Here is a 22,902-nt window from a genome sequence, read left to right on the forward strand (position 1 = left end):
TTATTCTTCGATCTTTTTTATGTATTAAAACGTCTCATTTATTAATAATTGATACGAATCACAACGTCTCGAAGATTTGTCATTTGATTCGTCATATAACCATTTCTTTGCTGGGGGGGGGGCCAATTGGTATAACCACAGTGCATCACCTTGCCTCTAACAAGGTATAACACACGATTCAGTCAATGGGTCCGGGGATGGCATAAAGATTGAGAGAACCTTGGGTCTAAGGTTACCACGGGGAGGAGGGTGGTGTAAACAATACAAGATTTAGAAGTATTGTTCTTGTCTCTATAAAATAAGACTCAACAGTCGAAAGTAATAATTTGGTGTCCATGTTTACCTAAACAAATGATCATGGTCCTATGCAAGAAAAGAGACTGAAGTTACTAATACATTTCCTTTACAATTTATTTGAGCTACCGTTTTCTCCAATGTCTCTATACAATCTTTATCATAAATTTAAGTTATAAAACAGGTGTAAAACTACAAAATGCATTCCGCAAAGCTATAGACTACATCGCAATCAATTAGAATGAAAAATTTACTTGACAGACTACTTTTAAAACCTCAGTCATTCCCATTGTTTATAGTACTGTCATTATTATGGCATTATTAAAATGTGTATTTTACCTATTTACGCTTTGTGCATGCAGTTGAGTTAAAAAATAGTTGTCTCTTATGAAGAAGAAAAAATCAAGTTAATTTCAAATAGATGAATAAATCAATATCTAATAGGCAAGTACAAGTAAACTAATTTGGAAGCAAAAGCAAGGCGTAGTACTATATATATCGAATTGAAAAAAAAAGAAAATGATAAAGTGAAAATACAAATGTGATATTTAAAATGACTGTAAATCCTAACACAATATATTAAAGTATTTAATGTTTTTAAGTAATTCGGATGAATTTAATTCAATTCCAATTCACTGTTTGACTATATCGAGATTGAATGACAAATATTCCCTCTCTGGCTGGTAAACTGCAGGAAGTCAATCAGTCAATCAATGAATTGGTCGATCGAGCAAAGAAGACACTTAATGAAATATTTCACCTAGAAAATTAGCCAAGGCATTCTGCGTTTGGTCTTCACGAACTATGTGAAATATTAAATCTAAATATTTTAGCAAAATGCCCAAACTTGAGTGATAACGAGATTTCAGGTATAGCAATAGTGTGAAATCCCACTCACTCACTCAATCAAATAATCATGCAATCAATCAACTAAAATATATCGTGAAAATAATGATTATTGATCATGTATAGTACTCAGAGCGGATGCTACACCACTCCTTATTGACTAGTTTATTTAATCACGTTATCAAATCTAGAAAATTACTGCCGATCCTTCGTCACTTCTCATGAAATTATCTCTACTAAGGTAATCATTTGCTAATATCATGTAGATTTGTCCAGATCCAACATCATTCCATGTCGGCTCGCTTAAATAGTCATGTGATCACATCTAGTAAATTAGAGAGGGTTTCTACGTCATCTACCCATTAAATGGTCTCGATTAAATGATCACGTGATCACATCTAGTAGATCAGACCGGATCCTACGTCACTCCTCATCGTCCCGCTATTGTAGTTTGGGTCACTCCTCTTCTTATTCTTCTTCGATTTAAAGGCATCCGGGTTGTGAGAGTACTGGGCAAGCGCCACGAAAATGAAGTTGATTGCAAACAGTGCGCACGCAGCCAGGAGTAAGAAGTACGCATTTCCGAGATACGTGAAGTCTGTTAAGAAGTTGTTAGGTTGGTTCCGATCGTCTTCATGGAGTACTTCATCCTTCATCTTAACAGCATAGAGTAGCACGTAGAGAATGGCAGCCAAACCGCTTGCAATAACTGGAAATATTAATTTAAAAAATACGGATGGAAAAGCAATTAAAAAGCTGTTTCTTATCATTATGCTACAGTTGGGGATGGGGGATGGGGGGAGGGGGTAATCAGTTCAGATCAGGTTAATATATTTCGCATATACATAGACATACAAAAACAGTGCAGTAATGGTATATACCGGATACTAGAAAAACATGTTTATCTAAGCTAGTATGCTATGGAGATAAAATTTCGTCTGAAGAGATTTGTGTAGTCTAACGGTATTCTGTTGGTCGGCTTGAAGTCACGTACATATGTCATATGAAAATGATGTGATGAAGGTCGCGCACTTGTGTAGCAAATTGTGTGTATGGGTGCATGTATGTGTATATGTGCATATGTGTGTGGGTGTGTGTATGTATGTTTAGTTAACGGTATAATACAGCTGCAGGCTATATGCAAACAATCGTTCCTCAAGATATAATGGCATTGTCTACAGGTGTCCAAGCAGAACAGTCTTTATAGCAGTGCATTCGTCCATACACTTCGTTATATATTCACAGAAACTTTCTTGCTAGTGAAGGCCAGTATAAGCATATTTGTTTTCTATTACATGCATATGCATTCCTACGCTGGGATGTGACCTCAGTCAAACAATATGCCCGGATTACCGACCGATAAAACTTATAGTGTTACTTACAACGTCGTTAAGCATTCAATAAAACAGTAGTCACAGAATATAAGCGATTACGCCATAAATCAACTCAAAGACAATATCAGCGATTGATGACAATCCCTGTCAAAAGTCCAATAATAATTGTCCCTTGTCTTCAAACTTCGTTATTAAAAATCACAAAATATTATCGTTCACTGGTCGTAATAACTTATAGTAAACTATACCTTTTCACAGTTTCATTTCAAATAAAGAAAAGTGAAAAGTTTGATTAATATTCGACTTGGCCATTTTTGTTTAATTAGTTGAAGTGTCTGGAAGGTGATTGGGATTTTTTTCAGAATCGAATGCCGAGATTAATTGTACTCGTTTATTTTACTTTCATTTGGCGAATAATTCTGAGTTTTATTTCTGACTAATGTTCCAGGCGCGTAGCGAGGAATTTGCCAGTGAAGGGCGAAGCCTGTAGACAAACTCTGTAAGCATAGCGCCACTATGAGTTGGCGCGAAACGTAAAAAAAAAATTGGCCGAAAATGCCTCCCAGATCGCTCGAAATGGCACTTCCCATGCCGTGTAAGTTGCATCTAAGCACTGTCTATTTTGAAACTACTAAAGATATCATAAAGAAAATATGCTATGGGTGGGAGGGCGGTCGCCCCCTCCGCCCATCCCGCCCCCCATTGGCTACGGGCCAGTCATGTTGCCATCGGTTCGGTAAAAATGTCTCAAGTTAGCAAACCAAAATTCAAATAATTAGTTTGCGGTCTCTGTGTAAGTAAACTTACCTGCAATTCCATTCCACAAGTATAGACCAACCGGGCCGTACATCGTCTCGATTGGTACCGCGAGTGTATTGACCAGACCGAACACCGTCGCAATCAGCGAGAAGAGGAGAGCAATGAAGATGAACACAATCACCACGATGACGACACTAGTTGAATATATTCCCGAGTGTTCTTTATAAACTAATAATTAAAGAAGAAGAAGTGAAATCAAGAAAAAAATAAGTTTGAAAAACACGAAAAGTTGAGACAGAAAAGAAGCAGAAACTTAGAACGGTATTGCGAGTTGAAATTTCAAGAAAAACTGTGGAATGTTTGAGAAAAAATGGTGAAAACAATGAGGATAAGAGCAAAGTTTTGAGATTGAGCTGAAGAAATGTTGACATAAACTTTTGAAATTGTCTTATAACCCATCTGGTTCACCGTAGCTTCAAGATACACATTTCTTTCCTGCCCCACTTTTTGATAGCTTAGTATCTACACCACTGCCGCTGGAGCTTTATTATTCTTCTATCTTCACAAAGGACAAACTTTGGGAAATCTTGGTACAGTCCCCACCCCCCCCCCACCACCACCCCACACTTAATACAAGAGAATACTAGAGAGGAGAGGGGTACTACTATATTAGATTACTCAAACTTTGATGGGAACCTCGAATCAATGAAAAAAACGTAACCAATGTACTTACTTGAGAAACACACCCAATCTCGTCCACCAAAGCCATAGTTGAATCTCTTACATCCACGAAACAGACCGTAATAGGCGACTCCAGAGAAGGCTCCCGGGTCGGTATCGTCGATGGGGTTCGTCCCGTAGAATTGTCGAAGAGGTAACGTGGTATTATATTTGCCATCGTCCTTAAGAAGGTTCGCATTGACCCAATACGGTGACCAAATCGCCCATGCCAATAATATAAAACTAACTAATGCTATCACGGCGGTCAAGAAAGAGAAGGTGGTTCTACGTTTGAAAAACATGACGATCTAACCTGACGAAGAACTAGTAAGTTATGGAGGAAAATTCAACTGTGTAGTCGAGAGACTAAAGCGCCCACTGTTATTGATTCCTTTACTCTAGTTGAACTGACACAATAAACACAGTAGGCTAACAACCCATTAACGGTAATTTAAAAAAATTTACCCAAAGGATCGAGAGAGAACTGAGTTTGATTTTTTACCGAATAGAAGTTTTAACACCTGTTCAGCAATTTTCAGCGTCTCGACATATTTCCTTTAGGCTTTAGTACACGATCAAATACCGCTAGAAGTTCCCCTCTAGAACATCTGGGATAACCGACAAGGTAACTGGCTCTTTGAAACTCAAGTTGATTTTATGTATCAACACAATCCACAGTCTTCGATGCTTGGTTGAGGAAAAAACCTCTCCAATGAAAGTACCTATCGATTAAAATGTAGCCTATATAAACCGAGGATTTACGTGGGTGGTGTTCAGTGCTGGTGGTAAGACTTTATGTATGTACCTTCTGTGTATAGAACTCTTCATATGTGTTGCTACGAACTATGAGCACAAAGGAAGCTCAGACACACTCTAAACAAGTTTTTTGAAAGGAACAATATAATTGCATATTTTCTTGAGTGAACAATGGATATTATAGTAGGAATCGCTTGAGGTATTTTGAACTTAAGACATATCGGAAAGTAGTGTGAAAGATGGGTTGGGTTTTGACCCTGCTAAGAATTATTTTTCGGGTGACAATAAACCTTGAACTTTCGTCATCGTAGTCGTGCAATATTTAGTTCGTGAGACATAGACCAGGACAGTGGCACACTCTTACCAAATGAAGCTCACGGTAAGGGAGGGTGTGTACGTGTGTGGAGGGAGGGGTGGGGGGGGGTTGATAACATCAGAATTCTCTTGAAATGGAAAGTGAAATATTTTGATGATAGCGAAAAAGTTGTAAAGCCGGAGAATTAATTGATTTGATAAAACGTATAGCCAACAATAAGGCAATAAGTACAATTCTGCTGCCGGGTACCACTCAGAGCCTAATGGTATGTGAATACAGCGCGCACGTCATTCTACATCAGTCCTACACGGTGGATTGTAATCATTAGTGGAAATAATGACTTTCATATGTCTGCAAATTTACATAATACGTTATAACACGTACAGTACACATCATAGCATTCTCATACAGGTAACGTACTTGGGTCTTGATGTTGATTAGTATAAGCCACTATAATGTAGGCCCATGAAGGCAGTACATGCCTCTCCTTTTCATCTTTGACGGTCAAATTGTAATCAACTATTCATCTTCACAATGTTGAAAACGTACTCATTCGATGACTCCTTTACATGCGCGTATCTATGCGCCATAAATAATAAATAATGAAATAAATGCCATACATTAAAGTGCTGTTATCATGAAATAAAACATGATCAAGAGCACTGTACAAAAGAACCAATACCAGAATATAAAATTACCAAACTCCAAGAAAACCTAAAAGTATCGAATTTAATGTGACCTGTAGGGATCACTCCACATTCCGAAACGTACCAACAACAATGGCGGTCATGTGACGTGCTCCCATTGCAAGTACTACTTAGATATTATTTTACCCTTTGTCAGTTCCAAGAGATCACCGTTCCGTAGACAAAAGAACGCCACAAACGGGCATTTACTGCAAACTTGAGAATAGTTACTTATAGATTACTTACGTCATTCATACGCGCTTGTTTGCGCGTAGTCTTGACCAAGTCGTTTGTAATACTTTTTTTCGGCCTTTTTGCAGGGACAACTATGACACTATCTGATTGTATAGCACTCAAATAATGCAAACAAAATGTTTGCCACGTGCCTCTGAGAAACCGGAAATCTCAAATTCCAGACATTAAAAGTTGAATAAAACAAGTGCCGGGTAAAGGCAGGGGGTGTGGTTGATCGAAACGCACCCCCTGTATCTGCCCATGTTATCACGGCTACTCTTGAAAGCAGGTAGGTTCGATTCCTACCCCAAGCAGTGATTATGAGTGAGTAGATTACTGGGTGGCACCTACTCTTTCGAGAAAAACGTGTAAAATCAAATTCAATTTCAAGGTCGAATGCATAATGTATGTATGAAGACGTAGAAATGCTTTTTGCAGTACAACGCAAAGCACCCTCACTTTTTCCAAGGCTTCACTGCTGTAAACACACAGCGATACACTGTGTCAGCATTCTTCCTTTAGTTCAATCTCTATGGTCCAGATTAATGTATACGCCGATGCCATGCGCGGTATGAGGGTATACATAGATACCTCCCCCTCCCCGTCCCCTTTCAACCTACGAAAATGTAGTTATAATTAAAGCACATCCTTGCGGCATCAACGACCCAAAGGCGACACGCCCTTCTGGATCCGTCCTTGATCTTGGTGGGAAGATGTGGTGAAACAGTAGGGGGGGAGGGGGATCACTGTCACGTACCCAGGGGATATATATTTTCTCATTACTACCCTCAAACTATATGATTCATGTGTATTTCTTTCTGAGCTTGTGGCCTATGACTGTTTTACGTGTTTCATTTTTGAATCTTCACCCTTTCAGAGAATAGATGGGGCTGCGTACTATATATACACGTCGTCTTGTACATAAATACTGTAATTCTGTCTGTGGTCATGCTAGTTGTATGGTTTCTGTGTCACAAATAGGCTACACGCAGGGGGAGGGGGGAATAGAAAGCTTCCAAATAGTGGGGAGCACAACATCAGAGGGGCACTTTCTCATTCCACAACCAACACTCGTTATGCTATAAACCGATACACACCGGCCATATCACTTAAATATATATGATGTGTTAGTATGCTCTCAATACTATTTATTGAGATCGTTTATTGTTGGTAACAGTGCTTCAAAAAGATATGGGATGCCATATTAAAATAGCATGTACAGACTAAACAAATATTTAAAATAAATTAATAAAATTAACAAAGGCTTAAGAAATTCTAAAGACAGTTCTTCATCAAATGGGCACATTTTATTTGCCAGTAGGGCACAATTGCTATTTGAAAAAAATGGGGGCACGTGCCCCAGTGCCCCCCCCCCCCCACGACACCACATACACATTTTGTTGCCAAATTTCAGTAACTTGTACACCTCAATGTCGATGCTTGTCACAGTGTCGTGTTGCTACTAACAAGATACTTGATAAACTTGACGACGAAACCGCTTTAAGGTTTTTCGATATGCCAATTTTTCGATATGCTGGCTAGGGACAGACTGAGGAATAAAGCGGTAGTATTTTCGGTAGTATCGATGCTGCTGCAACTCATCGATTTGATTTGTGAGTAAATGAAAGTTCAAATACTTTCAATCACAATTTTCTCTTCGTCATAGCTCAGGTAGTCTCTTTGCATCACTGAGTGTAATCTGCTTGAGGATGTTTGATGTTGTAACTTGTAACCCCAATGTTAGCGCTTTAAGCCTGACCCCCCCCCCCCCACCACAACATTCCGTACACACCACTCTTGATCACAGTAATGGGTCTTCACATGTCATATCTTGTTTCTTTCCTGTTGATCACCAAACGGCGGTGCCGAGTGAGGGAGAATAGAAAGCTAAACTCTCTCCAAATACACACTTTTTCGCAAAAATTCTAGCATCGAAAAGTCCAAACGATAACATTAACAGCAAAAGTTCAAAAACTGTAATAGCCGCTCATAAACGTTCAAACGTACGTTTACATTGTTAACATTTTCATAGTGTCTCAATGCCGTTATTTAGCTTTTGACTTCACTGAATTCAAACCTTGGCCTAGTCAGGTTTCCACGCTCTCCCTGTTTGGTGGCATAGATATGCAATGGCACCTAAATAGTGCTATTTACTGTATGCATAACAAAACCAAACGACTTGTAGGAAGTTTAATATTTCGTCTCGAATTGCCCTAATACGATTGGCTAGTTTGTACTACGTAGTTGCAGCCTTGCGCAATTCGCGCAAAAATCAAATCGGGAAAGGAGTTAAGATCCAAGAAAACTCACAAGCGAAGAAGAAAACACGAATGTTTTACTTTCAAAAAGTGTGCATGTTCTATTAATTATAACGTGAGTGTTCTCATTGAATGCTTTCAGGTAAATATCAACACAATATTCAACGGCGGTGATTGAAGAGAGTAAAACGTAGGCTTAGAAGTCACCTAACGTCATGTTAACAGGCATACTGTACTGAATAGAGTTCTACCATAGCCGAGCCTAGGATATACCCAATATATAATGTTACTAGTGTAGGCTACATCCAACCAGGGAGCTGTTAGAGTAGCAGCTCCCTGATCCAACGTTTCGAGCCAGTAGCCATTAACAGTAATATACCAACACTAGTCTACAGTTAGATTTTGAGAACTGAAGCCTTAGTGAAGCTACAGTAGCCCTTGCCCAAATATAGTTGTGGATCTTCAGCCTTCTTCAGTACTTGTCAAAATCTGCTAGGCTAGATCCTAGCCTAAGTAGGACTAGCCTACAGTTACATTAGGCTACAATAGGCCTGTAGCCTAGTGTACTGTAAGTTGTAACACACAGACACAGTAAAACATTAATAACCACCGTATCATGGGGCATCAATTTCATATTTTGACAAAATCTCAGTGAACAGGAAGAAATATACTTATCTTTACAACAATACCAGTACTACCAAACAAAAAATATGTTACTTGTGCCTAGGCCTCTACCATTTCCTGAAACTTCCATCAAATTCCATCCAGAGGAAAACCAAATCGCTGCTTTATAAAAGTCAGGTTTTTCCAGGCTACAAACTTCAATTGCAAAATATGGTAGTGGTACTGTACCGTACTGGTCAGGGATAAGTTAAGTACCTGAATTTTGTATAGCAGTTTTGTTGGCTCTGAACATTCCTTTGCTAGGCTAAAAACCATGGTTCCAGTTTACATACAAACACTGACATGTACATCTTTGCAGTTAGTAAAGCAATTTGCCCAGTTTGCATACAATTTTGTAATATGATAAATTATTCCCTGCTGGTATTCAAATGTCTAAAACAATAAACCAAGTATGTAATGTCACATGTAAATCAAGAAATTGACACTCTATTTCTTATAATGCATGGAACTTCAAATCCAAACACCAATGGTCCATATTTGACAAAATGACTAAAATGGGAATCTAGGCTAGGGCCTAGTCCCCTAGGTGATATAATGTGATTCAGTCAGACAAAACTGTAATCAATAATGCAAGCCCTTTTTTACTGTTAAACTACCATGATATTGTGAGGCCATTTTTGTATGCACTTTCTGATATTCCTGGCCCCTGGGTAATCATGTCTCAAAACGTAGTGTTTCTAAACTATTCGCAGCAATAAATTTGCAACCAACGATTTGTGTTATTCCGACCCTGTTATTCTTGTTGCTTACCTAACGTCAGGAAGTTTGTTCTTTCTTTAATTTTACTACTTTTACAAGCACCAACATTACAAAATTCAGTAAACAATCAGAAACCAAGTTGAATTTTCTGGCCAAACACAGAAATAATAGCAATTGACATTGAACATGAACAGCAATTGGTTTGGCAATTCTTTCCTGTACTCATCCAGCTACTGTAGCCTACATTAATTTGTTCGGAGATAGTCGAATAAACAGTTCAAATTTCAAATTTTTGTGCTGTTATATATCACTAACTGTAAGGTACTGTACAGTCAAGAATATTCATGCACATGGACATATTGGGATTTTCTAGTGAAAAGAAATCTCCCAATGAAAAATTTACATTATATCATTTTTGAAAAAGATGCAGACCCCCTTACGCTACAGACTAGAACAAAAAATATTTGGGAGTCATAACATGCAAATAATCTGCATGAAAAATGAGCCAATATTAAATCAGAAACTGTATCCTTAGGATAAGGCCATTTATAGGCCATGACTACGTCACTGAGGAGTGAGCCTGAATGCACTCCTATTGTCTGCTACTAGCTCAGGTTACTAAGAAAAGATTTGTGCAATGTACCCGAACCAAATGCGGAAACTTGGAAAGCAATTTCTAGTACTACTGTAAAGGCCTACTGGCAAGGCTACTGCTCTCTTCATTTAGTCCATACTATAAAGTTTTTATAGGATACTACTATATGGATACTATATACTTTATAGTATACTATATGATATTACTATTATAATATATTATGTGAACTAACCACGTAAACGTATGATTTTCTATGTCTCACAGAGCCTGGACTTGGACATCCCTGGGTTAAATGTAACATGGAGTACATTATGTGTTTGATATGACACGTTTAATCTGGCAGTGCAGATAGTCGATCACTTGAGTTGTGCAAAATGAAAGATTTAGGACAGAACTGACTGTAATTAGTTTCTCTAGTCTGGATTGCTCAGGAAAGTACTTTTGTGAGCACATTGATCTGTCTAAATTATTATCAGCACTTGTATGTTGACTTTCAAATCACCTTCAAATTCTGTTTGCTTTTATATATAGAATGTCCATCCTACCGCCAAAAGTGTCCCTGTCCGATGAAGAGGACAACCTGGGTGAAGATGAGCCAGTGCTGTATTCTACCGATATCAGGAAGAATTTGATGGAAGATTTCACTTCCAAGACTCCTATGAAGCTCACTCGTGAGAGCATTAACCACAAGAGAGAACATATGAAAGTCTTCCTCAGGATTAGGCCATTTACAGACCAAGAAGTCAGAGCCGGAGAAGAACAGGTACATATAATATGGACTAAGGAGTGTGCCTGAAAATAATCCTATTGTCCGTTTCTAGCTCAGGTTCCTAAGAAAAGATTTGCAATGTACCCGACAATTGCGTGGTATGGCTTGGCAAACAGGTCTCACTAATGGAGTTTTAAAGGAAGAAAAGAAACTTGGCAAAAGCTAAAATTTGAATGCAATCAGTTATAACTGAATACTTTAACTTGAAATGTCAGAAAATGACTGGCTCCATAAATACATCAGAAAAGAAAAAGACTAAATTTTTGATGACACAAGTCAACTCCAGTTAGCCTTTGATTAATGTCTGACTCTGAGATAAAGTGATATACTGGTATGTTTCGATAAATTAGAATCAGACAATTTCCAGGGAAAGTTGAATGCGATAAGTTTGTAGGTACTGTTTGTATTGTACAGTGCCATAGAATTCACTAACAGGTTTCTGTGTAGTTATATGGTAGTCTACACTTTTCAGTACATACAGGTACAGTATTCAGTGAACCCTACAGTACCATACCCTTGCGGGCATCAAGTTGAACTTTAGAAACATTTAGTTTTTTAGTGCAATTTACCGGTCTTAGAATTGAGCTGGAACATTGGTATGCCTAGTACTGTGTTTAACTGTAGTTGAGCTGCATAGATACTCTTCTGCAGATATGTATAGCAATTACACTGCCAGTATAAGAAACAAAAAGATTCATATCTAAATTTAAACTTTTCCACCATGATTATGATATTAGAAATGGTTTAGCTATGTTAACATAATGTTTCTGTGACACATACAGCTTTACTTTGTCGATTTGATCTGTGTCTGCATATAAACAGATCTAAGAATAATAAATTGACCAGGCCGACATGAAGTAACATTGACTAATTATGTTGCCTTCTTAATACTCAGGATTGTATGCACGTCTCCAAAGATACCACACTCACAATGCGGGCACCGAAGAACAGTTTCGCGTTCAAGAGCAGCATGCGTGGATGTCAAGATATGACCCACAACTTTACCTTCACCGGGATCTACGGCCAGGACACGAGTCAGAAGAACTTCTTCGACGACACCATGTTGTCGTCTGTAAAAAGTGTCATCGATGGACAGAACAGTTTGGTTTTTACGTATGGAGTCACCAATGCGGGCAAGACTTACACCATTCAAGGTAAACTGAATCAGTTGACATTAAAGCTTTAAAACCGGGTACTGCGTGATTAACCAACCTAAAGATATGTAGTGACATACTGTAAATGATGTGTGTCAATCGTGTCAGAGGCAGGAGAAACTATGATAAATCTAGCAATTAAATTGAGTGTTGGAAGATCCCTGAAATTCTCATAAATTCTGTTAACCATCGGTTTGTCTGGGAAAATAAGTTCATACATTGTTTGGCAGACTTGTTAGTTTGAGTGCAAAATGATATGGGTACAATACACTAGACACTAATGTAGTACAGACTAACAGTGCTAGTACAGTAGTCATTCAGTAGAATCTATAATAACTACCTTTTCTAGAGGTCCCTTGTACGAGGGCAGGTACATACACATACAATTACTGTGCTAGAATACCAGTACAAGACTCACTACTCATCTGGTGATCAGTTTCCTAAACAGTATTTTCATCTTTTTTGACGTGTTATACATTAAATGGCCATTTGGCGTAAATGCTGTAGTGCTCAGTTACATATAGGATTATCTATGGACCTCCCCAAAAATATATCCAAATACCTCAGTCCTGTCGTCTATTGCTTCACTTTATCATCAATATTTTTCTTTAAGACTACCAAACTTTTAATATGAAATTTTCTTAAGTTGTGTTGCCACAGTACTTCTTTCGATAAGTTTTACACTCATTATTTCTTTGTTCTGTTTATAGCTAGACCCAGTATCCTTCTAAAACAAGCACCATTCTAGGTAGTTAAATTAAAAATGAACTCCTCTTCATCCCGCTTAATTTTTATTGTTTTTGCTTCCAATCAGGTATGCCACAAGATGGAGGCATCTTGCCCCGAACACTGGACGTGATCTTTAACAGCATAGATGGCAGGCACTACGATAGCATGAAGTTGAAACCACGGTACTTCTGCGACGTGGTCAAACTTACGAACAACCAAGTTCAAGCCGAGGCAGCGATCAAGTCATCCGTCTTGTCTATGGCCAGTAGCTCATCTCAACAGGTAAAGTATGGTCCCCTTTATGGGCTAGAGCTAAAAGAATATACATCAGTATCATTGACTACCGATTCCTTGTTCTGTAAGATTTGGAGCTGTGGAAAATGTCAAAGATAGCAATCAGTTTCAAAGCAGGATAAGTTTCATATAGGAGAGAAAAAGATACCCATTTTGGGTGAAAATTGAAATAATTTTTTTGTCATAACTTATAGATATAATTTTTGTCTGTTGCTGTGTTGGATGATAGCACACATTGGTTTCATTTAATAGCATGCATATAGTAGATCTATAGGTGCAATGTTGCACATGAAGAAGCAACCTTTGAGAATTGAAACACTCTACTGTGACATTGGTGTATGATTTTAGCATGCCAAAGTAACAAGTGCTGAACAGTCTTGTAGTAGTAAGAGTATCATAGCATTAAGCAGGAGTACAAGTATACTTCCCCTTAGAGTGAGTATCAGTATGAGCTTCTAAGCATGTGTACAAGCACAATAAGAACTCTCCCCTTAATGTGAGTACAAGGCTCTCTAAGTTTGGGACTCAGTTCGAAGACTTTACAGTGCAGGGTCTATACTAGACTACCAAGATGCCCCAAGCACAGGAACAAATCCATGAGGTGAGTGCAAGTGTACCCAACTACTGTACGCTATGCTTCTACAGGAGCATGGAGATGCTACAAGTCTGGACCCAAGTAATATTCTTAACTACAAATGGAACCCCCCCCCCCCTCTCTCCAAAAAAGTGGGTACTTTAGAAATGAAATGGTGAATTAATAGGTAACAGTTTAATGACAAAAAAAAATATTGTGTTGTATGGTGCGACAACTGGTAGTCATACTAGTGGAAAGAATCACGCAGCCCATATCACTCAATATATTAGTTGTTACTGTGTTTTTATTCTTTGTTTTTTATCCCTGCTCAAACATTGTCCCTAAATCTATGGGAAAATTTCATTTGAAGTCAAAGGGAGGGGACCATTGCTTTTGATGGCTCGGTACTGTACTTGTTGTTTTGCGGGCAATAGGCATATTGGGAATGGAAGGGATGCAGAGGTTAATCAGATGTTTACAGTTTCAAATTACATCCTGTGTCTGTTTTTGTTACATTGGTGTGTTATTAGTACAAGCAGTATTGTGACATGTCATGGCTTGACTCAATCCAATCGTTCTGCATGGTGAAAAGACTCCAATAGATTTGTGATCATATTTCCCCAAAGAGAATTTACATTGACTCGAGTCACTGACTTGTCTGGAGTCACTAAATTATCTTAAGCGACTCATCTCTCTCAAAATAAAGTGACTTTTACAACTCCATGTACTACAAATACATGTACAGCACTTAGTACTTTCCTGTAATGAGTTCTTATTTTCTTTCTCTTTTTCCTTTTGACAGGAGATTGAGCCAGACAGTCTTGAAGCTAGCGACATTGAAGCTTCAAGGCTCTCCAATAATTCAACCGTTTATGAAGACTCGTTAATGTCAGATGCTTCAACGTCATCACTTCAAGGAACTCACGATTCGACCAAAGATTGCGATGGTGAGAATGAATCAAGAAAACCATGTTTGAATTTATTTTGAAAACCAAAATCAATCCACTGTCCAATATAAATCAACTATTCAAAGGCTAAAAGCATTAACAGTTCCAACACTGTTTGGAAATTCATGTGTCTGTCTTTTCTTTTTTCTTGATTAGTAATTGCATTATGTGAGTTTTAGAAGAATTAATTCTTTATTATGTTAAAATCAGTGCTTTTATCTCCTTTTTGCCGTCACAAATCTGTCAAATGTTCCATTTCAGTTACCCAGAGTTTGATCAATGACATCCGTTCCAGGATCCCAGACGATACCTCGATCGATGTTGAGGCACAGGGTCCTGTCAAATTCTCCATCTGGGTCTCGTTTGCGGAGATTTACAACGAGTACATCTACGACCTGCTGGAGGCGATGCCCAGAACCAAGAAGGTCCGTCGTCAGGCTCTGAAACTATCTGAGGATAAAAACGGAAGCATCTTTGTGAAAGGTAAAAACTTGCAAATCTTCTGTTTAAGTTTTCCTTTTCTGTTTAGTTTGTTGCTTTGTATTTCTCAGAAACAGAAAATTGATGATGAGCTTCTTTTATTTTATTTTATTTTTTTTCCTGGGTTTTTACTGCATATTTCATTTTTTAAGGTAATATTTAAATTATTTATCCCATGTAGACGGTCCTTATTCATTGCCTTCATTTTACATTTTCTAAACAGGATTGAAGGAAATCCAAGTTTCAGGTGCGGATGAAGCTTACAAAGTTCTCAAGATCGGACAAAAGAATCTCAGTATCGCTGCCACCAAATTGAACCACAATTCAAGTAGGAGGTAGGTGTTTGGTATAGTGTGTGTTTGTAAGAATAAATGAGATGTGAATTAATTTTATTTTAGAGGAAATGATCAGCTTTTCTGTTGACTATAACCCAGAGATCTTTGATGGCCATCCCCCTAAAGAGTCAATATTTTATGGTGTGTCCATCGTATTCTGCTGTTCAAACTGTGATTTCCTCTGATGCTTTGTTTCATTATTAGTACCTCATTAACATGATTGAAAGTGGTTGGTAAGTACCTAACTGCCCTACAAAATATTACTCTGTGGTACCGTCGGGCCTGATACGAGTAGGGGATATAGCGCTGGGACCAGGGTTTCTTAAGGGGCCAGAAAAATGACAATGGACATGAAGAAAAAAAGAGATGAAAAGTAAGGTTTTCTCATCTTCATATAAACTTGTGTGAAGAGTGTGGAAATGAGACAGGTTGAATGATTATTCTCAAGGCCCAGCTAGCTCGCTTCTGGATGCCAAACAAAGAGTTGGTCAATGTCAAGAACGTAACAACACATCGATAATTCATGGATTGAGAGAGAAAAGTGAAGAATTGCTGGTCCATGGTTGTATATTTCTTGCTGCGAGTTGTTTCCATTTTGGACTAGAAATTGACCTATGACATTGCCTGTATTAACCGATGATGATCAAAGCATCGTTTCTTGCCAGATGACATTCATAGGTGGGTGGATGAAACGTTGTCCTCACCAAAGGAATTATCCTTCTGGTGACTGTCATTGAAATGTTAGAAATTTGAGCCAAGCTCTAAGAATAAAGGGTGTGGTTGGTAATATTGTTGTATGTTCTTCCAACTAGCTTGAACAAGTAGTTGTGCAAAGAGTGTTTTGTGATAAGAATCAAGCGTCATGGTCACACTGTAACTTGAATTTCTCTTCATCCTTGATTAGCATTTGGGACCATATTATGTAGACATGTATTCTACTTCTTGTAAATTTTGTCATAATATCTTTAAATAGCTGTCAGAGATCAAAATTTGGAAATCTATGAGCATAGTAAAACCGAGGTTTCAAACACAGGTTTAAGTTATGAGACCCAATAGACCATGTAGCCTTAGAGCCTACATAGTCTTATCAACCGATTCAACTTTTCTCTCAAACTGTATCACACAAAGACATTTCAGTGGATAATTTGATATTTCAATTATTATTTTATTTGGTTTATGAATATTTTGACTTGCAACTTCATGTACAGGAAACGATCAAAGGTTGCTACCAAAGCCAAGCTCTCAGGAGTTTTGCAGAGTCATCCAGTGTCGGAGCCTTCCGACTGAAACTAACCTTTGTTATATTCTTTCTTTCAGTCATTGTATCTTCAGCATCAAGATCTTACGTGTCGTGGATGTGCAGGACCCCCACGTGGCTAGAGTCAGTAAAATCTCCTTCTGTGATCTGGCAGGCTCCGAGAGGTCCACTAAGACCCAGAGTGCGGGAGATAGATTGAAGGAGGCGGGGAACATAAACACCTCTCTCCTGACACTTGGGAAATGTATCCATGCTCTGAGATACAACCAGAACCATACAAAGTACGTTATTTATGGGCCGGGGAGTATATCTAGCTGGTAAAGTGCAGTTAACTTTGATTCAAGTCAAGTTGCTACACGATTGCAAACGTGTAAATAGTGCTTGCACACAAGCTGCGATATTTTCAACCAAATCATTAACTGTAAATATTGTTATTCGTATTCAAATATGTAAGCTTTCCACTTATTTTCTGATGTTTTGTTGCACAAATTGTAAGGTCACAAGTTACCCTGCCATCCTGGCACTTTCATATACTTTTCAGAATATCTTACATGTCCATTACTACGATAGATAATCTCATACAAAAGTCCTGTCGGAATGTAAAATTTCTTTATCACTTTTATACTGATGTCATTCTGATTTCAAAATGACCAGCAATGAAAACTTAACAAAACTGTGGTCCTTGAGTAAACAGTTTTAAACTAAAGTCAATTTTTCCAGGATTGTATATTAGTAATTACCCAAGATTCGAATGGACAATTTCTTATTCCAATGCAGTTTATATTTCAGTTGTAATTGACCTAGATTTAATGGGGGTTTTTTCATCCACTTGGAGATGAATTTTACCAAGGTTTAGCTCTAAGAAAGTTTGTCCATCAGTGGTGAATGAATTGCAGTACATTGACACAAAATAACCATCCCAAATTAAGCTTGCTTGGTGGGAGGACATTTTGGCTACTGGATAGCTTCAGGAACTCATCATTCTTTGTTGACAGTTCGTTTAAATTGAAGTCATATTCATGGTTCTTCTTCATAATTTTTCATCATGCTGCAGTGCCCACGCAAAGGTGATTCCTTTCCGTGAGAGTAAGCTGACAAGGCTGTTCCAGAGTTTCTTTCTGGGCAAGGGAATCGCTTCAATGATAGTCAACGTCAACCAGTGTGCCTCCTTGTTTGATGAGACCATGCATGTATTGAAGTTTTCTGCCATTGCAAAACAGGTAGGTTTTTTTTTTTTTTTTTGCTGCTGGAGTAAAGAGTAGTATGATCGAGTACATAGCCACTTACAAGAGCTCTCATGTTGGAATCACAGGACATCTGAATAGGATGGTTAAATGAGGCTCCAGCTATAAAGCTAAGAACAGGAATACTTACAGTAATTGCATGTCTTTTTTTCTTTAAATGAGCTTACTGAATAAGTAATTCTGTAAGCACAAGATATGAAGGTTACCTTTTGTGTCATAACATATATGTTTTAATCCTTGAGAAACTTCTGTGAATGTTGATTGGAAGGTTTCATCTTTTCAAAACAATCTAGTCAGCATAGACCATACCCCTCTCATAGCAGACATACATTCACTGTCATAAATCTGCACATAATGTTTGGGAGCAAACATTTTTGGGGGGGGGCTAGTCATTATATCTTTTATATCTTTTAACTTGAGCAGGTATTTCAGAGCACTGTAACAAACATATAACGATTCAAAATATATCATCATGTGGATGTGATTGGCAGCAAACGCTGATACAAAGTAAGCAAAAGAAACACAGCCAAGCTCCATTTAAACCTGCACGTTCCTTTCATAAATGCTTTCTCTCGATAGGTAACAACGGTCACGTCCAAGCTGGACAACAAATGGCAACTGCCCAAGCCAAAGAACAAGCTGATATCCGCTCGAGCGCTCTCTCTAGCCGTGGACAAATCTCTGAACTCAAATAATGCCAGGGCCTCCATCCCCTGGGCCACACCCAAGACTATGGCCCGAGAGGTACAGCGGGCCAGCGACCTGACGAGGATCGACGAGAGCATCGTCGACGAAGAGGATGAAGAAGAAGAAGAAGAACTGGATGAGACGATATTTGATGACGGTACACCTCAGGACAAGGAAGGCGTGGCTGGAGCGTCTCGAACGGTAAGCAAAAATCAGCTTTTTTTGGGGGGGGGTTGGTCAGCTTCATGTATTTGTTATCAAAACAAAGACATGTTTGGGATTTAGGCCGATTCTTTTGTTAGCACTTAATGTAGTACTTAGTCATTAACACACACAGTGTTCAGAACTAACAGAGGGCACTGTGAATCTTGTGACATGCTGAATTTGAATAAATCCTGTTCTACAAGTCGTGTCGTGATAGAATGTGTGCTTATCTCATTTTGTCCTGGACACTTCTAGTGGGTATCGTGTAATATCATTTTGTAGCATTACTTGAAAACGATTTTATCGTGATACATCTCCTCTGCCACAGACATTTCCAGATTCCTATTATCTCTCCTAATGCAGGTTCTGGTCAACCTGGTGAATGTCCTGAAGAATGAGCTGATCGAAGCTAAGCAACAGATACGGACCATAGAATCTCAGATCCGGGCAGAAGTGTGTGAAGAAATGGCCAAACAGCTGGTGGAGATAGAGGCCAGTTATAAGTAAGTAAACCCAATGCTAACTTCTTTCATCTATAGAGTGGTTGAAAGCAAATCAGACTCCTACGTAATCTTCTGATGCAGCCTTTAAAAACATCTCAGTAGACCTCCGACATATTGTCTTTGTGATTCTGTCATCTTTAGCGAGAGGTTACAAGAAGAGAAGGAGATTGCGGAGGAAGTGTTGGAGAAAAGGATGGAAATTTTAACAAAATCAGTGAAAAAGACCCATTCCAAGCGGCCCCGCATCCAGGAGGACCCAGAAGAATATGTTCCAGCAATGGTGCACACTGCTCTAGAAGCAAAAATGGAGGTGCGTCGTATCGTTCAGATACAGTTGTTTAAAATGATTGTGCATGTATGTCATAAAAGACGGCCATATATTTTAAGCAACGCTGTCCTTTTTCATAAGCGGCTCCTGCAATTTTAAAGCAGGTGTATCTTAACAGTTGCTGACTCAACTCATGGGAATCTAGGTTGCTTTCATCAGCTGGTTGTGACTGCACCTACCCATATAAGACCGGACAAAATACATTATTGCATTCATATGGAATATTATCACAACAATGGTAGGAATATGGTGGAATGTGGTTGAACCTGACTGGTACCCGCAAATGCAACCACAAAATGTCAGCGATCTTGTCAGATTGCATTCCTGTAAACATTTTAGACACAGGCAACTCGTGAATATTTTAGAGAGCTAGAACAAATGCTGATTGCCATGATTGGGCTCTGTAATTGTTGGCGAAGAATTTCTCTGGTGTCACATCTCAAAATGTTTAGCGAGATGGGCAAATTGCTATACTAATGTAAAGATGTGTAGCAGTTATTGTACACTTAGCCATGATATTTCCAGTATTATAGGAGAAACGAAGATTGGTAAATGTCAAAATTGCAACACCAAAATGTGAACACTAAAATATTTCTTGCTTTTTTGCTTCTGGAGCATTTTTGATGCAAGTAAAATCCCTGTCTGTCTCAGCTGATCATTAAAATTTGTAGGGCAGGGAGACTAAGATAAGGATGGATGGATGGTCAGTCATTATATAATCTGGTCAGTAATGCAAGAGAAAATCTGGCAAACACTGCATTTATTTATGTATCATAACGATTAGACTTTTTCTTACCGTTGAACAGGAAAAAGAGGAGAAAATTGCCGAACTTACTAAGGAACTGAACGACAGCTACACGTATTTGCAAAAGGTGAGAAAAACTAAAAAGTAAAACTTGACGTGTCTGTAAATATCGAAGCCACCTGGCAGTTGACAGAGTAAGCCCATGAAAGGACTTTCCCTTCTCTATGGATTAGTCGATAAATATTGAAAGCGGTTTTCTTTAGTTGGTCGACAATTTTTGGCCAGACCTGCTCTGCGTTACTCAAAAATAATATCGCAATTGATCACAGTGAGACAAGCTTTTAGATTTCTTTACCAAAGGAAGGTTTAATTTAGGGGTTGAGTTATGAGAAATAAGCCCTTGGTGTTTTCTACATCAAGACATTTACATGAGAGTACTAGAAATTCTGAAAATATTTGTTTTACCCACAAACGTGAACGTAACATTGTACATGGGTTGCATCATTGTTGTTTGTATTGAGCAAAGTCTGAACTTCATTGTGAAATTGGCCACATAGCTTGTTCTGTAATCCGAGAAATAATTTTCATCAATCCGATTGGAATAATAGATGTGAAACAAGAAAATATATTGTGGTTAAAATAATTAACTGAGATGTAACAAAATTAAAAGCTGGTAGAAAAGAGACAGAATATTGAAATTCTAACTTCTCTTAAAATCAATACCATTTCATCCTGTTAAACCGATCAATATTGTTATAGCATCTCTTCCATCGAACACAAATTTTTGATTTCCAAACTTCTCCATGTTAATATCAAATGTTTTGTAAAAAGAAGGTATGGATGCCATTGGATTACATTCCTACCTTCCTGAGTGTGAGAATGTTCAGTAGGAGAACTTAATAGGGAACATGAGATGCTGGCATTTACATCGACTCTGGTACCGGGAAAGAGGCGCGGCCGATGTTTGAGTATTTAAAAGTGGCTGATATATAATAAAGATTCATTTGATAGCTAGTAGTTGATAGCACTTTCTCTTCTCTTTCTCTTCTAGTTTAAGACGGAGAAAGAAAAGGATGAAAACGAGAAAATTGAGCAACTTACTAAAGAACTGAACGAGAGCCATGCAAACCTGAAGAAGGTAGGCAATATGTTACTCTCCTATTGTTAAGAGTAACAGCTGGTAAATAGAGGAATATTCAGAACTATTCATTCTACTGTATTCTCTGCTTTATGTTTAATTACTGTATCAATAACTGTTTTATAACAAAATACCAGGTCTATGTTTTGCCATTCCCCCCCCCCCCACCCTACCCCTGGATAATGTCTAATATGTACAGATAACAGAAAGTCATTCAAACGTAGTGACTGTTTGAGTATTAAGCAGTCAGTGAAGGCAGCAGCAGTCTTCCCTTCAACATGTACAGACAAAAACATACAGAATGGCAAAATGCTTAGTTTGTCTGTTTGGAGGTTGGAAAACAGAAGGGAGATTAATTTGGTTTCTTGTTACTTTAAAAAGTGACTTTTAATCTGGTAACATCTGTTGTCAGTCTTGGTAGGGGGTTTAGTTTCTACCATAAAAACCTGAAGTCCTCTTAATTTCTTTTCTATTCGCTCGTTCTTCCAGTTTAAGTCAGAGAAAGAAACGGAAAGTGAGGAGAAAATCGCTGCGCTCAGCAAGGAACTTGATGAGAGCCGTGCAGATTTGGAGAAGGTAGAAGCTGATTATTTTTAGGAGTGATTTGACTCATTTTAAAATAGAGTAACTACAGTATGGTTTGTGTATCAAAATTAACACTTGAATATCATAGCTGCTACTTTATAAGATCTGTGTAGAGGGGAATCTACAATATTTTATCGTATTACCAGATGTTTACAAGTCATGCAAACTGTCCTTCATATACCTCTTCAGGAAGGGAGGCAGGGGGGAGCAGGGTGGGGGCTGCAGGAGCAGAAGAGAGGTGAGGATGCCTCAAATCAGGTCCTATTCTTCCGTAATTCATGGCTTTCATCTCAATGTCTGATATTTCAGTTTAAGATGGAGATGGCTAACGGAAAAGATGAGAGAATTGCGGAACTTACTAAGGAACTCGATGAGAGTCATGCAAATTTAAAGAAGGTAATATTGTGTGTGAAATGTATTCTGTTGATTACTTTTTAAGTTAGTTTGAAAGTCACATGCTCTTATACAGCACATTGAGGAGACACATTTGTCTCATTGTTAGAGCACTTTATTGTCAGTATTTCCAAAATATAAGGTTTCCTTGGAAGTAAATAGAGAGGAATGTTTTGAAGTTTAGGCATCAGAGACACACCTTACAATTTTGATAACAAAGTTCAGTTTAGTCACACTCAATTGCAAAAGCTTGGAGCCGTATCCCAGTTTTTTCTCCAAAATGAAATAGAGTTCTCATTTTATTTGGTTATATATGCTAAAGCATGTGCACTCAAGTAATACTCTTTGGGTATT

At 38.2% G+C, this 22,902-nt stretch overlaps 2 protein-coding genes across 5 annotated transcripts in view; one reads left to right on the forward strand and one right to left on the reverse strand.

Moving 5' to 3' along the window:
* Window positions 1-393: 393 nt before the first annotated feature.
* Window positions 394-4,821, reverse strand: LOC139967893 (clarin-2-like). Its single transcript, XM_071972084.1, has 3 exons — window positions 3,967-4,821; window positions 3,282-3,461; window positions 394-1,849 (listed from the first exon to the last, which is right to left on the reverse strand). Exons 1-3 carry the CDS (start codon window positions 4,253-4,255, stop codon window positions 1,539-1,541), a joined length of 780 nt encoding a protein of 259 aa, XP_071828185.1. The 5' UTR covers window positions 4,256-4,821; the 3' UTR covers window positions 394-1,538.
* Window positions 4,822-8,169: 3,348 nt separating this feature from the next.
* LOC139967894 (uncharacterized) overlaps window positions 8,170-22,902 on the forward strand; it is a 35,434-nt gene continuing 20,701 nt past the window's right edge. The window contains exons 1-16 of one of the 4 annotated variants that reach the window (XM_071972087.1): window positions 8,170-8,318; window positions 10,713-10,944; window positions 11,846-12,104; window positions 12,919-13,115; window positions 14,504-14,648; window positions 14,910-15,131; window positions 15,352-15,463; window positions 16,781-17,002; window positions 17,776-17,941; window positions 18,545-18,853; window positions 19,220-19,359; window positions 19,501-19,669; window positions 20,494-20,559; window positions 21,484-21,570; window positions 22,060-22,146; window positions 22,465-22,551. In XM_071972087.1, coding sequence (XP_071828188.1) covers window positions 10,714-10,944; window positions 11,846-12,104; window positions 12,919-13,115; window positions 14,504-14,648; window positions 14,910-15,131; window positions 15,352-15,463; window positions 16,781-17,002; window positions 17,776-17,941; window positions 18,545-18,853; window positions 19,220-19,359; window positions 19,501-19,669; window positions 20,494-20,559; window positions 21,484-21,570; window positions 22,060-22,146; window positions 22,465-22,551 — 2,499 coding nt within the window. In that variant the 5' untranslated portion in view covers window positions 8,170-8,318; window position 10,713. Of the gene's footprint in view, window positions 8,346-10,712; window positions 10,945-11,845; window positions 12,105-12,918; window positions 13,116-14,503; window positions 14,649-14,909; window positions 15,132-15,351; window positions 15,464-16,780; window positions 17,003-17,775; window positions 17,942-18,544; window positions 18,854-19,219; window positions 19,360-19,500; window positions 19,670-20,493; window positions 20,560-21,483; window positions 21,571-22,059; window positions 22,147-22,464; window positions 22,552-22,902 lie in introns of all 4 variants that reach the window. The other 3 variants (XM_071972089.1, XM_071972086.1, XM_071972088.1) reach the window with 3 other exon arrangements.

Source organism: Apostichopus japonicus, chromosome 5 (assembly GCF_037975245.1).
Source record: "Apostichopus japonicus isolate 1M-3 chromosome 5, ASM3797524v1, whole genome shotgun sequence".
NCBI lineage: Eukaryota > Metazoa > Echinodermata > Holothuroidea > Aspidochirotida > Stichopodidae > Apostichopus > Apostichopus japonicus.